This window comes from Lissotriton vulgaris, chromosome 3_1 (assembly GCF_964263255.1).
Source record: "Lissotriton vulgaris chromosome 3_1, aLisVul1.2, whole genome shotgun sequence".
NCBI classification, from domain to species: Eukaryota; Metazoa; Chordata; class Amphibia; order Caudata; family Salamandridae; genus Lissotriton; species Lissotriton vulgaris.
In genome coordinates this window covers 612,506,413-612,523,067 of record NC_141689.1, presented here as the reverse complement: position 1 = coordinate 612,523,067, position 16,655 = coordinate 612,506,413, and the positions used below count along the sequence as shown (strand labels likewise).

General features: G+C 45.5%; 1 protein-coding gene across 1 annotated transcript in view; it reads right to left on the bottom strand.

Moving 5' to 3' along the window:
- ADGRV1 (adhesion G protein-coupled receptor V1) overlaps positions 1-16,655 on the bottom strand; it is a 1,865,288-nt gene that overhangs the window by 1,713,521 nt on the left and 135,112 nt on the right. The window contains exon 9 of the mRNA XM_086963519.1: positions 12,471-12,800. Within this exon, the coding sequence (XP_086819645.1) occupies positions 12,471-12,800 (330 nt within the window). The remainder of the gene's footprint in view (positions 1-12,470; positions 12,801-16,655) is intronic.

Sequence of the window (16,655 nt, the reverse complement as noted above, 5' to 3'; positions counted from 1 at the left end):
GTTGATACCCAGACTGTTCTTAAGTATTTAGATAAGATCTTCATCGTGGAGGGTTTACCTGTTTGCATTCTTACGGACAATGGTGTCCAATTTACATCCAAGCTGGCTAAAGAGTATTTTGAAAAGTGGCTCATCAAACATAAAACCACAGCATTATATAATCCCAGTGGAAATGGCACTGTTGAAAGGTTCAACAGAGTGATCAAGGGCATTATTCAGGCTTCGGTGCATAAGAATTTAGATTGGAAAGTACAAGTACAAAAGGCTGTTTGGTCTTATAGGATTACGGTACAAAACAGCACTGGCATGTCCACGTTCATCATGATGAGAGGCAGAACAGCGAGGTGTAAGTTTAACCCTGGGTGGCTTTTTGATGGAAAAATAGCAAATTGGTCTCCTGTGGAAGTTAAGAATAGACTGGAATCTACCCATGCTAAAAGCAAGGATTTGTATGATTGTCATCACAACACTAAGAATGTTTTAGTCAAGGTTGGAGATTGGGTGAGAGTTAGGAAACCTTTTCAGGTGCTTAAAGGTGTGAGCTGTTTTGAACCACCATGTAGAGTTGCTGAGGTGTTGAAAAATTCTGTTAGACTGGACGATGGAAGGGTATGGAATCTTAAAAGCATCGCCATGAATCCTGATCAAGGTTTTGTGGAGGAGTGTTCTAATCCTAAGGATAATGATTTTGATTGGATTGAAGATCATTTTGAAAATAGTCATTTGCAATCTCAACTTGCTAATGATTCTGTTTCAGATTCTGAACAACGTAATTTCAGGCAACCCAGTGCTCCTCTGTGTGGTGAGGGGGGAATGGGTGAAGGTTGCAGTTCAGGTGTTCAGGCAACTACTCAGATGGATGCATGTGATACTCTTCGGAGTAATGTTGTTGATGTCCTGCCTGATAAAAGAACAAGAGCTTTGCCAAGTTGGCTAAAGGGATTTGTTATGTAAATTGTTTGGTTTTGCTGATTTGTTCTATTTTCTTTTATTTTTCTTTTCTCCTTTCTTTATGTACATTGTTCTTTTATTGTATGGGGGGGATGTGTTATGTTGTATATTGCTTTAAGAGCTCGTGTATAGGAATGTTAGAATGATATTGGTATCTTGGTTCTATTGTAGGAGTCATTCTGGTGAAGCTATTAGGACTTATTACATCGCTTCCCTGGCTCCCACCTGTTGTACTACTTTATCTTCATATTAATTAAATACTCTTCTCAAATACCATTCCTTGTATGAATATCTTCACTACATGGAGTCCGCGTCTTCAAGCCTGCTGTGCCGGCTTCAAGCGCGAGGCTCAGGTTCCTGCGCGCCTGCCCCGAGCAGCGAGGCCCCATCCCTGGGCTGCCCCTTCCACTCCCGCGCCCACAGCGACGCGCGCTGAGGGAGGATTCCTTCAGCTGTCTTGTTACCCCCTGGGGAGGCCCTGGGTGACGCTGCACTGAGGGGAGTACCCCTAAGGAGTGCCTCGTGGACTGCTTCCAACAAGCACTGGCAACTACAACTCCATAAGAACAAGGGCAGGTGTTAATGAACACAAAACTAAGAGAAGGAAGGAGCAAGTTGGCTGGGGCAGCAAGCATCTACTTGAGAGGCACAACGTAGGGGAGGCTGTGCATATTCACGCCCCAGCACCTTCAGAAGAGCGAGCAAAAGGGTGTATCGTGCCCCCACCTGCAGGCACTGAGAGCCACTGCGCAATTAGGGTACAGAGGACACGCACTAACGGACACCCCCGAGCCGCGCGTCAGCACGCAAGCAGCGTCCTTGCGCCTACACGCTCTTGCGCCCAGAAACAATGAGAAACACCACTCCAGCGGCAGGGACAGCCGAACAGCAAGATGCAGGGCGAAATCCAGCGGGTACCACCAATCCTCCGCCACCAGTGCACACGCACACGGCAGTCGCACCACTACCCCCCTTCACTGAGGCTGCGGACCCCGATACGGCTGCACCTAGATGGAAGGCCTGGGTCGGGCGGCTCAACCACTTCTTTAAAGGGACCCGCGAGACCGATGGGACTGTCAAGAGGTCGCTCCTCATCTACTATGGTGGGGCGGAGATATACGATCTGTTTGAGACGCTCCCCAATACTGGCACCGATGACGACTACGAGGCGGCGGTCGCCGGGCTCAACAAACACTTCCATCCACAGCTCAATCACGACTTTGAAAAATTCAACTTCAAGGGGGCGTGGCAAACCAAAACCGAATCTGTGGATATGTTCTACGCGCAACTGCACCAGCTGGCCAGCACGTGCCTCTTCACGGACCCGAGGGACAAAATCCAGGACCAGATCATCCTAGGATACCGCTCGAAACTCCTACAGAAGCTCATCCTAAGGCAACCAGGCATCTCGCTGGATGAGATCCTAATCCTAGCCTGCTCCCACAAACGGACGCCAGGGCAGAGGAGCTGGAACCCGATTTGCACACCCCTGTCGCCACGTCACCGGCACCAAGACACACGTTGATCAAGGAGGAAAAAGTGGATGAAATTCAGAGACGGCCATCGACACCTCGCCAGGCGCACAGACCGACATCGGGTGGACCATGTGGATACTGTGGGGAGGAGCACCCAGCAACGGCTGTCTGTGGGGCGAAAGGAAAGACATGCTCCCACTGTGGTAGACTAAATCACTACGCCAAGGTGGGCCGCGGTGGAAAGTTCCATTCTGCGATGTCAAGGCCCAGAAGCATGTCACAGCTCGTTCGACAAATCTCCCTTGATGGCCCACCGCAGGTGCCTGATGACCAGCCCCAGGAGCGACGCCCCAGGTATGAGGATGAAGATGACAATGAAGTGTTCATGGTGTCATACGTCAGTTGGACGGGGACCCACCGAAGGCCGCCTCCCATGTGCTCCGTCTTCATTGAAGGTACTGACGTACAGGCTCTCATCGACACTGGAGCTTACGTCGATGTGATGGACTCTGACCAATATAATCGTCTATCACGGCGACCTCCCTTCTTCCGTCCACTGCAAGAATCTACTCAAATGGAGGGACAGACCCGCTCCCTCTCCGGGGTGTCATCCAGACCACAGTCGTGAGTGGGAACTACTCCACTGAAGCGAAGTTTCACATCATGGAGGGCAAGAAGGGGATTTTGCTCAGTTGCCACACAGCAGAAGATCTTGGACTTGTCTCAAGTCCACGAGTCCCATGCAGAGGCAATGTTGAAGGAGTTTCCAACGCTCTTCGAGGGACTTGGGAAACTGAAAGGCAAAAGATTCAAGCTCCACATCGACCCGTCTGTGCAGCCAGTAGCCCTCCGGCACCGTCGGGTGCCCTTCAACTTACGCCCGCAAGTGGAGGAGGAGCTAAGGAAGCTCGAAGAGTTAGGGCTCATCGAGAAGGTGCTGACCCTACCCCCTGGGTTTCCCCGCTGGTCATGGCGCCCAAACCCAAGCAACCAGGAGCCATTCAACTCTGTGTCGATATGAAATTACCGAATTCGGCTGTGAAGTGGCAACGCCACATCGCCCCCACGATGGACGACATTGAAACTGACCTGACTGGAGCAAAGAGGTTCTCCAAGCTAGCCTTGAACGTCGGCTACAATCAGCTGGAAATGGAGCCGGAAAGCCGTTACATGACTACCTTTTCAACGCATGTGGGTCTACGCAGGTACCGGAGGCTCAGCTTCGGAGTGTCCTCAGCTGCCGAAGTCTTCCAAAACGCCATCCGGGAAGCACTCTCGGAGCTGCAGGGGGTGATAAACCTCAGCGACGATATCCTTGTATACTCTACCATGCTCGAGGAACATCACTCACACCTCCGGGCCGTGCTAAAAAGGCTAGTGGACTGCGGGCTGACTCTGCACACGTCCAAGTGCTAATTTTATCAGGAAAGTATTGACTTCTTTGGGTATACGTTCACCTAAGAGGGGCTCCTGGTGGATCCAAAGAAAGCAGAAGCCATCCGGGCAGCCAGTGCCCCCGCAACCCCACCGAGGTGAGGACCTTCCTTGGCATGGCCACATACTGTGGACGATTTATTCCTAATCTGGCAGCCATATCCGAGCCACTGCGGGCTCTCACGCGCCAGGACCACAAGTGGGAATAGACACTAGCAGCCAACAAGGCATTCCAAGACATTACCGTGATTGCCTACTTTCAGCCTCAAGGCAGAACGGAACTTGTTGTTGATGCAAGCCCCATGGGCCTTGGAGAGGTCCTTCTTCAAGAATATGGGCCGGAAGTATGGAAACCAGTTCCCTACGCCAGTAAAGCCCTAACCGACACCAAGACCCAGTATGCCCAAATCGAGAGAGAGGCATTGGCAATCAAGTGGGCGTGCCAGCATTTTCATTTATATGTATGTGGCCAAGAATTCAATGTTGTGACCGACCACAAGCCGTTGCTCCCACTGTTTGTGGGCTCTTCCCGATTGGCGCCCCCGAGGATCGAGCGATGGGCTCTGGTGTTGCAAGGATACAATTTCAAGGTGATCTTCCGCCCAGGAGCACACAACCCTGCTGACTACTTGTCTCGACACCCGGAATCTCCAACACCAGATGATCCTTCAGCGGATGCGTGCAGTACGGAGGCGTTTGTCCACATGGTGTCGCAAGGGGCATGTCCCAAAGCCATGACGCTCGAAGAAATCGGCCAAACCACCCAAGAAGACCCCACTCTGTCCAGGGTTCGCAGAGCATTAGAGAACAACGGTTGGACCCATTTTATGGATGGGGCCCGCGCCCTCTGGCCAGAGGTCAGCCATGCCCGTCAGCAACTATGGCACGTTCGAAGCAATCTCAGTGTGGGGGAAGGAGGAGTTATCCTGATGGTACATCTCATCGTGGTCCCAGGAAGCCTACAGAGGAGGATCCTCGAGTTGGCCCATATCGGGCATCAAGGAATGGCCAAGACCAAGGCAAGGCTGAGGGACAAGGTTTGGTTCCCGGCCATGGACTCCATGGTGGAAGAGATGGTACGGTGGTGCCACACCTGCACAATCACCAGAGGGGATCCAGCGCCAGCACCAGTGATCACTGAAGAACCATGCAGAACTCCATGGACACACCTCAGTGTGGACTTTGGGAGCTTCCCAGATGGCCGTCACATGCTGGCCATGGTCGACTCATTCTCGAAGTTTCCCATCGTCGAAGTCATTGCGTCAACGGCCTTCCCACAGGTGAAGAAAGTCCTGGATCAAAACACTTCGCAATGATGGGGCTGCCGGAAGAAGTCAAGTCAGACAACGGACTCCCCTTCCAAGGGCGGGAGTTCCAGGCGTATCTTGAGAACCTAGCGGTGTGCCACCAGAAGATTACCCCGCTATGGCCCCAAGGGAACGGAGAGGTAGAAAGGTTAATGAGAACAATCAACCATGCATTACGCATTGCAGTGGACAACGAGGAAGATCCCGAGGCAGCCCTCGACCAATTCCTGGGGGCATACCGTCGGACCCCTCATAGCACCACTAAATGTGCTCCGGCTCTTCTCCTGTTCAAGCGAGCACCACGAACAGTATCCCATCTGACCCGACGTGGGTGCCCATGGAACGGGATGATGCTGCCGTCCAGTCGAAGAGAGAGTCAATTAACCGGAAAGCGAGTGAGGCCAGAAGGGCCCAGGAACCGCCGCTCAGAGTGGGAGACGGGTGGTAATCAAAGACTGACATCCTGGGTGGAAGTTCTGGACTCCTAACGAGCCGGAGGCATGGATCGTCATAAGCATCCAAGGGACCATGGTGACCGCAAAAAGGGGACAACAATCTCTGAAAAGAAATGTGTCCAGCTTCAAGAAGATCACGGAGGCGGAAGTAAACCCTGAGGCCTCTGAGTATCAAGACTCTGTGCCGAACTCACCCCCCTGCCCAGATTGCCGACTGACAGTACTGCCGTACCTGGGTCGCTGAGAACAGGCAGTCAAGGAAGTGATGGCGGTGCCTGTTTGACCGACCAGAACGCCCCTGCCGAGTCGGCTCAGGGAACCCCGGCTGGGGCTGCAACATCTCCCTGTGTCCGGAGCCAGAGGTATGGTCTCAGGACGAATCCGGTGCCGAGTCAACGGCTAAGAGACTTTGTATATACCTCCCCTTGAACTGAGAGAACCTAATGGTCCAGCACCAAAAGAAAGAAGGGATGTAGAGAGCCACCCGGACTCTCTATGACAATGTAGCAAATCACCCATGCATCCACACACCCCTCGGGGTGGGCTCGTTCCGAGGGTATAAATAAATGGGCTGAAGACCGCTTGGGGTCTTCCAGCCGAGAGTTAACTACTGTCTCTCGAGTGATTCATTTATGCGCAGCAGAGGCCTACCTGTCCTAGGCCCCGCCGCGCTACACTCCTGTCTTACACTTTGCCTGGTGGACACGAAAAGGCTTTATGTGATTTCTATACCAAGCATTATACACTAAATAGGCTCGGTTGCAGGTACATCTGTACAAAACTGCAGTCACATGTTTAAATCCGAACAGTTGAGATGTAGCCTTTATTGCTTTGATGACCGATAAGTCAAGTACTGATGAGACACTCTGAAAAACAAACGTATTTGCAATCCATAAAACTGTACAAGTGGTACGAAACAATATGCCAAAGCAAGCCATTGGAACTTCTGAATTTGTAAGCGAGTATTTCCTTTTTGGTGGTAAAAGTAACCATTACCATGTATATTCATTTTCAAACAGTTTTTAAGTAACAGCTATAGTAAGTTTACCTTCCAACTGACCTCACTAAGACTTTATCAAAGTATAGAGTTGGCTTTTTCCTGGTTTGAACGAGCTCTGTGGCCAACTTGTTATGCACTCAATTAGCTTGTACACGCGAGTACTGAGGTTTCTAAGTGGATGCATATTGACTTTTCATAGCGAAAGAGCTTCTTCTTTTCCCTACCATTTTTTTATCTTCTCTTCCCGCTCTTTTACAATGTCCTCATGGCCTATCGCATGAATGAAACTGTGCGTCACAAGGCAGGGCCTGTGCCTATGATATACAGTGCCCATTAGAAGAGGTAGGCCGATGTGTCGTCACTAGCGTGCGCCTGTCTCTGTAATAGATGGTACACACGCTGAAAGAGTGACAAGCACCCACCACTCTTAGCTTTTGCAGATGCCCTAGAACAGCACTGTGCTGCCAGGGACACACTTTGTGACGATGCCCTCTGATGGGCACAAAGCTTCTGCAGAACACCCCTGACTCAGTGTCCATGGAGGTTCTCAAACGGTGAACTACCCAATGTGTGAAGTGCAGTCTGAGCTCTGTTTGGGACTCCTTCCCCTATCACGTTCTGCAGTAGCATATGCAATGAATGCATTTCCACGCCCCCTTGTAAATGATGGGAATCTTACCAGTGAATGCCGCACAGAGAGTTCTGCGGCATGAATACACCCATGCTGCAAAACAAAAACCCAGGGCAAAAAGGTCTGTGCCGTTTGTGCTTTTTATATGATATGGGAACGGATGGTTTACCTACTTACTGCAGATGACCTTGATTAAGGTGGTGTACCTATTGTAACCATCTGCCTGAATAATAATGGCCGAGTTAGAAGGTGCAGTGGGAGGCTGCGAATTGAGAGGTCACTGGGGCACTGGTAAACCGGAAGGGTCAGGTGGCATTGTGCGCAGGTTACCCTTGACCCGGATGAGAAGATCACAGCTAGGACTGTATCTATTTCTGCTGATTATAGTGGTAAAAAGGTAAATGAAAACCAAAGCTCGCAGTAGAAAGGCCACAGACCGTGGTTTAGGACAACCAGGGCATGAAACTTCACTGAAGCCCTCAGAGGTATTAATTCTGATCTTTTTATGAGTTTTTGGTAGCGACATACTTGGTTTCTGACAGTGGTGATAATATGTCTTAGTGCGCTGCTAGTGTTCAACCAAGTAAAACTGCACCACTCGTGATGAGGAGTCAAAACCTAAACTGGGCTCTTAATCTCTTTACGGATTACGGATTACGGATTACAGGACATGAGAGTTGCCCTTAGTGTGGATTTCATTAGATTTCATCAATGGATTTCACCTAAATAATAGGGTACTGAATGAAGCCTGTGCATTCACAGCATGACAAGAGGTATGTTTGGTCTGCGAGGGTCAAGCTTGAGAAAGGTTGGATTGGAACTGGAGCTCAGGGTGTGCAATGGTTTCACAAACCAGCAAAATTCCTTCTCGTGGCCTGAATGCTGCAGTTTTATGATCTCCGTTTGCTAACTTATGTTGAACAAGGAGATAATTAGTTTGCGCTTCATTTTCAGTTAAATACTGTGCCTCTGGGTTAAACAACAAAGTACTTTAGAGAGAAAATAGGACTAAAATTGAAGAGTACAGCAAATGTGTGCTTGAGGTGAAAACAACAATGCTATTAAGGAATATTTCACTAAACTAGCCAGTGGCAGTAATATGTCCAACATGACTTTTGTAACTAATTTGAACATCTTGTATTGCTATACATTCATAAATATACAATGCTATATACCCGATAAAGAATGTACAGTATTGTTTGGACCAATGTCTTTGGATTACAACAGAAGTATCATACCGTTAAATGCAAAACAAACACCCAGTTGCCTTGTAGGCATTTTATAACATTTTAAAATGATCGGTATTGTCTTAGCCTCAATAGGCTAAGAGAGTGAAAGCCCTTTCTCTTCTCCTGTGTTCACCATACAATGTCCCACACTATGTAATGTGTATGTTCAATAGAAAATGGTACATCGCTCACACTGAGAAAGAACAGACAGAGCAGGTCTATGCCAAACAAATATAACGGTTGCCTTATGTGTGGTGCATTGATTCTCCCTTACTTATTTTAAGTTGTTGTAGCCATCAGAAGTACCCCCAATGGTAGCTTCAATACGTTCTCCACTGACACTCATAGACCAACATTTGTATTAGCAGATATATCTTTCTTTCTTGTTTCTTTTACACTAGAAAGAAATGCGGTAGTCCCAGACGCACAGTTTGCATTTCAGCAGTCAACGCCTGCAGCCATGGCACCTTAGTCTGCCAGCTTGTGCCAGTCTTGCAATGACTACCAAAAAACAACATTGAAAACAAGCATTTGCAATTCAATAGTTCTCACATTACTAATAGTTTGGGGGTATTGGTGTTGCAAATAATAATGCACCGGCAATAGCTCATACGTTCAGTAATACAAGCCCTAGTGCATTGCAAATGCTTGCGTAGTGAGTCAGGAACCAGCATTGTATGTCGCAGTGCAGTACCCCAAGGTGCTCCTTGGAGGACCCTAGTGAGCAAGGCACCAGCATTTCTTTTCTCTGTTCAGTACCACAAACTGCTCCTAAAGGTCCCTAGTGAGCAAAGCACCAGCACAGCGAACCTTTTTTGGTCACATATGGTACTGCACCCTGCAGACGATATGGTAAATCCACACTTACCATAATGCATTGCATGCAAGACAGTACTATGAGTACATTCAAATAGCTATGTCCATATATGCAATTAGTAGCTTTGAAATGTGACAAAAAATGATTACATTAATTTTGGATTAGGTTGTAATCTCTGTGGAGCTGTTAAAGGGAAATTTATAGACGTCTCATATAAATGTGAGAGGTTCAAGTGTGAGAAGTAACCACAGCCAGCCTAGCTAACGACCAAGTGTGTGTCTTGCCTGAAGCCTTTTAAGAAAAAAGTACCTTGAGGCGGTAAATAAAACCTAGGGAGTAAATGCAACGGCAATAGCTCATTCGTTCAGTAATACAAGCCCTAGTGCATTGCAAATGGTTGCGTAGTGAGCCAGGAAGCAGCATTGTATGTCGCAGTGCAGGACCCCAAGCTGCTCCTAGAGGTCCCTAGTGAGGAAGGCACCAGCATTGTATGTCTCGGTGCAGTACCACAAGCTGCGCCTAGAGGTCCTTAGTGAGCAAGGCATCAGCCCTGCATGTCTAGGTGCAGTACCGCAAGCTGCTCCTAGAGGTACCTTGTGAGCACGGCACCAGCACTGCATGTCTAGGTGCAGTACCGCTCCAGGTTGGTATATTAAGCCGATCAAGCCTTCCGTGATTAGGATTAAGACTTTGATTCTTCAAACAACCTGGAGCTCCTGAAATGAACATGCATCCACAGACACCATAAAAATATCAACAGAAAATCGCCTATGTACCTGGAAGATTTCACTACAAGAGTGTGCGACGGGCTCATCCAATACAAATTACTTCACAGAGACACACCTACATTTTTTCTTTGAGTGAAAGACAAGAAATTTTGGGTTCTGAAGAGAATCCCTACAAAAAAGTGGGATTCAAAATGCGTAGACCACACGATTATGTTGGCCAATCAAAAGGATGGATTCTGTTTAGGAGTGCAAATTGTTTTCAAAATTAGCTGATGGCCTTGTTTTTCTAGTTATTATTATTGTTGAAAAAAGAAAATTTGTGTAACTTATCAGAGAAAGTTATCTGCTGAGGTCCCCCAGGGTGGGTTGTTTGTTGTCCTTTATATGTTTTTGTCTTAGTATGAGAGTTGGAAATGGTGTATGAATGTGGCAATGAGTATAATCGAAGTATGAATCAGACACAGTATGTGTGATATGTGAGAGTTCGTAGCAGAGAGAGTGAATGTTGATTATTTTTCTAATGGGTGTCCAAAGGGTAATTTAGAGGGTTAGAAGGTGGTTTTGGTATATAATGAAGTATTTTTAATTCTGAAGTTTTTGAGTAAAATTGATGCAAATTAATATAAATAAAAGTTTTTGATTACGTCAAACTGAAAAAGTGGTTATTGAGGGCAGATGTTCAATTCACTGCTTGTCAAGAGTAAAAGAGAAAAGAAAGGTGCAGTACTGGCATTTATGATCTGATAATATTATTATTTATGTCACACCCACAAACATCGTTATCATCATTTTTATCAGAGGTGGAATTTCTTACGTCAATCTCGGGCTATAAATTGAATCCAGACAAGTGTGAAATTCTTCCACTAAATAAGTTATGTTTTCATGCTGATTTTACTTCCTCTCAATTCCACTGGAATCAAATTAAAATCAAATATCTTGGTTTGTGGTTTACTCCATCTATTAAAGAAACTGTTCCGCTTAATTATAAGGAACTACATACGAAGTTAAGCTTGCTTACAACCCAATAGACCCCCCTATTTTTGTCTTGGTGGGGTCACCTAGATACTATAAAGATGCTGGTACCCATAATACTTTTTTTTATTTCTAACATTTCTATAAATATAGATAAATCGCAATATAAGTTACTCTATTAGATCTTATCTAAATTCCTATTGACTAATAAGAAGGCTTGTATGTGTCTCCATAAACCTAAAAATCCCAAACATTTAGGAGATGTAAACTTTCCAGAATTTCATTCCTATCATATAGCTTTTTCCCTCAAGCAGTCTTCTTTATTGTTACGGAATGATGATGCAATCAACCTACCCTTATGGACTAAAATTTAAAAATATATATATATTTTTCCATTTCACTTTAAAGAATTCATAGCTCTTTCTCATAAAGCTCCTTTTCTATCCTTCCTTATTCTTAATAATACTTGTAAAATTTTACAACCTATTATTTCTTCCTACCAAGACCCTAAAGAACAATTTTTACAGTCTCCTATTTGGTATAATATATCTCTCAAGATTAAAAACAAATTTATTTTTTGGAAAACTTGGCATGCTAAAGGGCTACATTATTTTTATCAGAATCTTTCATGGGAATGTATTTCTTTTCCTTCCGCTCAAGTACTTTTCCCTTTAAATAACCCCTGCAAACCTCAATTTTCTTCCTTAAGCTCGCTCACTCAATCGATTTATGACCAACTCCCATCAATCTCAATGGACCCATCTTCTACTCACAAACTATATTTGCTTTTAAATAACTCTCCTTCAGCATCTCAACTATATAAACAGGTAACCTTCAATCCAGATACTCGAACTAAAACGGATGTGGGAATTTCGTGGGAAATTGATTTCCAAATTACCTTTTCTATTTCAGTTTGGAATAAAATATGGACTAAAATAAGAAAAAGTTCAAGGGCAGCTAATACCACTCAGACTTTATTTTTTTTATCTATAATAGGTTTTAATACACACCTCCCTCCTTACATAGGATGAATTCCACTCTCTCCTCTTCCTGCTGGACATGTAATACTGTTTCAGCAGACTTGAAACACATGTTGTTTGAATGTCCTCATACCTACAATTTTTGGTTACATGTTTAGCAACAAACCAATAATATTTTTCACACACAAATCCCTTTACATTTTATTAATTTATTCCTGGTTACCGTTTCAGAAGATTGGTCTATTCTTTCCAGCAATTTTCACATAATTGATTTACTTTTGGAAGTTGCCTAACAACAGATAACTAAAGCATGGAGAGATGGTATTCAAATATATTTCTGGGCCTGGTGGTTTGGTGTATGCTACAATCACAGACTAGACAGAGCGTTTGTTAATCCGGTGGGAACATATAGAAATTACATTAAAAAGAAAGTGCATCAAGAGTTTCCTTTTATAACAGACAATAACATGTTTAAATAAAAGGTCTCTCACCTGTACGACAAAATGGGCGCCATTTTGCAGAAATGCATCGTTTCTAATTGGCAGCTTAACAGTAATTTGAGGTTTCCCTTCCGAGAAGACGATACTGTTTTTTGTAGAAACGTTCAGCACTCCCTCTCTCGCCCTCAAAGGGTCTATGGCGCCAGCAGGAATATACAACGCCAAATATGTCAGCTTCACATCTCTTAAAGTCCCTCCTTGTCTTGCAAAGGTTAGGGAGAGAAAACGACCACTTGGGCTGCTTTCAATCATTTGGTCTTCCAGACTGTGAAATTTGATTAAGCCATAAACATCATCACTGTCCTGAATGTAAAAGAGAAGCTGCAAAGAAAGAAAGATTCTGTTAAATGCAAATGCTGTAAATTTACATTAATAGGTAACTTACAGTACACACAGGTAATTAGTTTCAGGATTTGTTGCAGGGGATTAAATGTGTTTGAATACTAGACATATTGAAAAGTAGATGTGCAGTCTGCATCGCCTGATTGATTTTAAGCAATGTCTAATTACATCATAGTCAATGAGAGCATATGCTATGTTCTGCATGGGCCCCCTATATGGTTATTATAAAAAAAACCACGACAATTCACTTCATGACTTTCTATATCCAATAAACGGATGGTTAGCTACAGGTTCTGTAATTTTTGCCTCATTTGGTTCAAAAGAGAAGTTTTTCAGCTGAGGCTTAAACTAGAATTTTGTCTCAGGGTGAAGAAGATGCCCTGAGAAAAACTGAGGTTAGGGACGGGTCTTGGGTTTAGATTCTTTTCTTTGAATATAGCAAGAGGAGTAGCAAGTAGAAGGTGTGACGAGTGAGCTGATTTTCTGCACGGTACTGCAGATGACTTGAGGGGACACTTGATGGAGATTGAGGTGTGGATCTAAAGAGGCAGTGATGTGGGCATAACTCAACTGGATGGAAAGGGAGCTTTGATCTGTTTGCTTTTATCTATAAGAACAGTCTTGTTTGATTTGTCATTCCTTTTAGGAGGCTAGAGGAGTGGTGGTGCATGGAGAGATTTGAAGACCACCACTACTTTGATTCAATCTCAATGTTTGTTGATATTATCAGTTCTGGAGGTGAGTTTGTTCTTTTTAGGTTGGATGGTGGGGGGCATGGTCGGCTGCCAACCAATATGGCCGCTTGAAATAGGGGCTCCTCTGCCTAGCCTGTAAAACCCTGTCAATCCTATCAAATCCTCATGAATGGTACACCAACCATTCTAGGTCACTGGCGGATGTCTTTAATGTGGACTTGATATGAGGGGTTTATCCCAGCATGGAGGTAACGGACGTTAAGCCACATGCTGAGGGATGGGCGGCTGCATGGCTGCTGCAACTTTGCCAACTTGCAGCGGCGGTTGCACCTCTAATGGAGGATTGGTTGGGCCCTTAAGAGTGGGGCACCTGTTGAGAGCGGAGCGGAAGGTGTGTTCACCAATGGGATGGGAATTCTTTCACTGGATCTGGCCTTCCTGAGCCGTAGTCAGAGTGATGATGTGAGGTGGGGCTAATTGGTTGGGGTAAAGGTATGGGTTTTCAAATGCTGCTGGCCTCCTACCTCCTGAATTATTACACCGCCATGGATGACTGGGACTAATGACTGATTACCATGTTACCATTCCTTTACGTGGTGGTTTGTCGGGTACCGAGATGTAATTGCATCTTTGTGATCTCATCATGACTGTAGGCATCACAATATGGAGCATGGAGCAACAGATCTTCTCTGGATGCCACAGGAGTTGAAGTGGTGGTGTGGGGGAAGAATGATTTGGCCTTGGTAACCAGGGCGATCCCTTCAACCATCTGCAAAAGAACACAAATGCCATCCGACTACCCCATACCTGAATATTTGCTGTTGCTTTGGCCCCCCAGGATAACCAATAAAGGACCCCTCATACTTAAATGTGGTGTTATTGTGGACATGAACACACAGCTACCCCATTGTGGTCTTTGATTATCTTCCTGTTCAACTACAGTGATTTCACTTACCAAGCTGATTTGGGTGGCCCCATCACCTCCACTACTGGCGCACTACAATAACGCTGATAATAAACCTATAGTATTTGGATGGACTAACCTATAATTTTACACATCTTTTTATGGGGGGGGATTGCTCTTTGACCACAGGCTCACTCAGGGAGGCCAGGCAGATCTTGAGCCTGCCACCAGAGGATGATAAAGACCAAGCTGCACAGGACCAGGGGACAGCATAGATCCATTTATCGAGATAACAGATAGTCATGAAATGCTACAGAAGTTGTCAACCAAGTACCACCAGCATAAAACTCGCAAAGCCCAACATCTAGAGTACCTTTGTGGACCCAGCAACAATGGCATGAAAGAAGATGAACCAAGTTAAAACCCTGAATGCAACTAAGACTACTCTTCTTGATATAACTTCATCTTGCTCCCAGTCAGACCTGGGCCCTGGAGTTTCTTCTACGTAGTGGGTGTGGCAGTCAGGTAGGGGGTGCTAACCTATGGATGCATCAACACAGCCAATACACCGTACTTGTGAGCAGGCACTTTGGTAATATGACGTGTTCTTTTCACTGTTAATATTTCTTAGCCAGAATTTAAGTGGAGAGAGATACATTGACCACACATTTTTACATCACATATCATTTGTCTGGGTGGGAGACAAATGAAATGCTATGCATGCTTCTCGTATGATAAAATTATTAGTGGGTGCACATCACTGAAAGTCATAGCTTACAATGACCCCTCCAAATGGCGTAGAATTCTGGGGAATTTAAAGCGGCTGACACTGATATATGCTTCTACAGAAGACCCACCTCCTGAGGGTGGAGAGGGCGAGCTTGAGGTGATGAATATTTTCTTTTCAATACCATGTGACTGTCTCCTCCAAGAGAGTTGGAATAGCAGTACTCCTTAGCCCTAGAGGCCTGTTTATTTCCAATAAGCATTAAGCTAGTAAACCAGCTAGACTGGTAGATGGGTAGAGGTTAAAGTCTTTGGGAGGATAGCCTAGTTAGCCTTAAGTCTCTGTATGCCCCTAACTGTGGACAGTTAGGGTATTCCTGAAAGAGACTGTGCGAATTCTTACCCATTTCACTTTGGAACCCTTGATAATCACGGGAAATTTTAATATGTTGCTAAATGCAGCCCTAGACAGATCCCAGCTAGGTCATGGTGGGATCCCAGAGTTATCAGCCGAAGGACAGGCCTTGGTAAATGATTGGGATTTGGTGGATGCTTGGTGCACTAAATACCCAATAACAATAGAATGCTCCTACTATTCTTAAGCACATCAAACATATGCCAGGATGGACCTAGTCCTACTGGATAAGAGATTAGAACATGCTTTGGATGGGGCTGGCTAAATGCCCAAGACTCTCACTGATCATTGCCATGAGACACCTACATGAAACCGGGAGAGAGAGGTGAGACTCAATTACTGGGGCTCTTGGTGATTTAACAAATAATTACTGAAAGACCCCATAGTCCTGGGTGAAAAACTAACAGTATACTTGACCTTTGGGAATACAGGGGTACTGCAAAAGTGTGTTGCTTGGGATGCCCTCATAGCAGTTAATAGGGGAACCCTTATCCAATAGGCAGCAAGACTTAAATGCATGTTTGAGCTAACCAGGGGAAACTTACCCTCTGCACTGAAAGAGGAGGAACAGAAACACAAAAATATCCCTTTCAATAAAATTTGGGGAAGGGTGACAACTATATGGGGCCAACTCTGCATCCTAGATTTAGATAGAGGAAAGTACATGCTCACTACATATTGACCCATATACCATGAAAGTGGGAACACATTTTGCACCCTACTGCCATTTAAGCTATGATTCTATTAGACATGCAGGCACATTGGGGAGATTAAAGATGAAACTGGCACACTACGCACCATGATTGAGGGCACACGCCAGGCATTTCACAAGGGCTGGACTGGCCGTACCAGGCATTGGGTGTTTCCCCGTGAAGCTATAAGGATGGGGGCCAGTTTTGCAGCGGTGAGGGCTGGTTTTGTTACTGCAATATCGACCCTCACTAACAATCAACTGTTTGCAGCCTCCCAGGGCCAGGCAGTGATTTCCCTGGGGCGATACAATTAAATTGCCAGGGCTGCTTTGGGTTCCAATCCAGTCCTGCATTTCATACACACTATCAATCTTTATATACTGCAGATCGCACTTTGCCAAA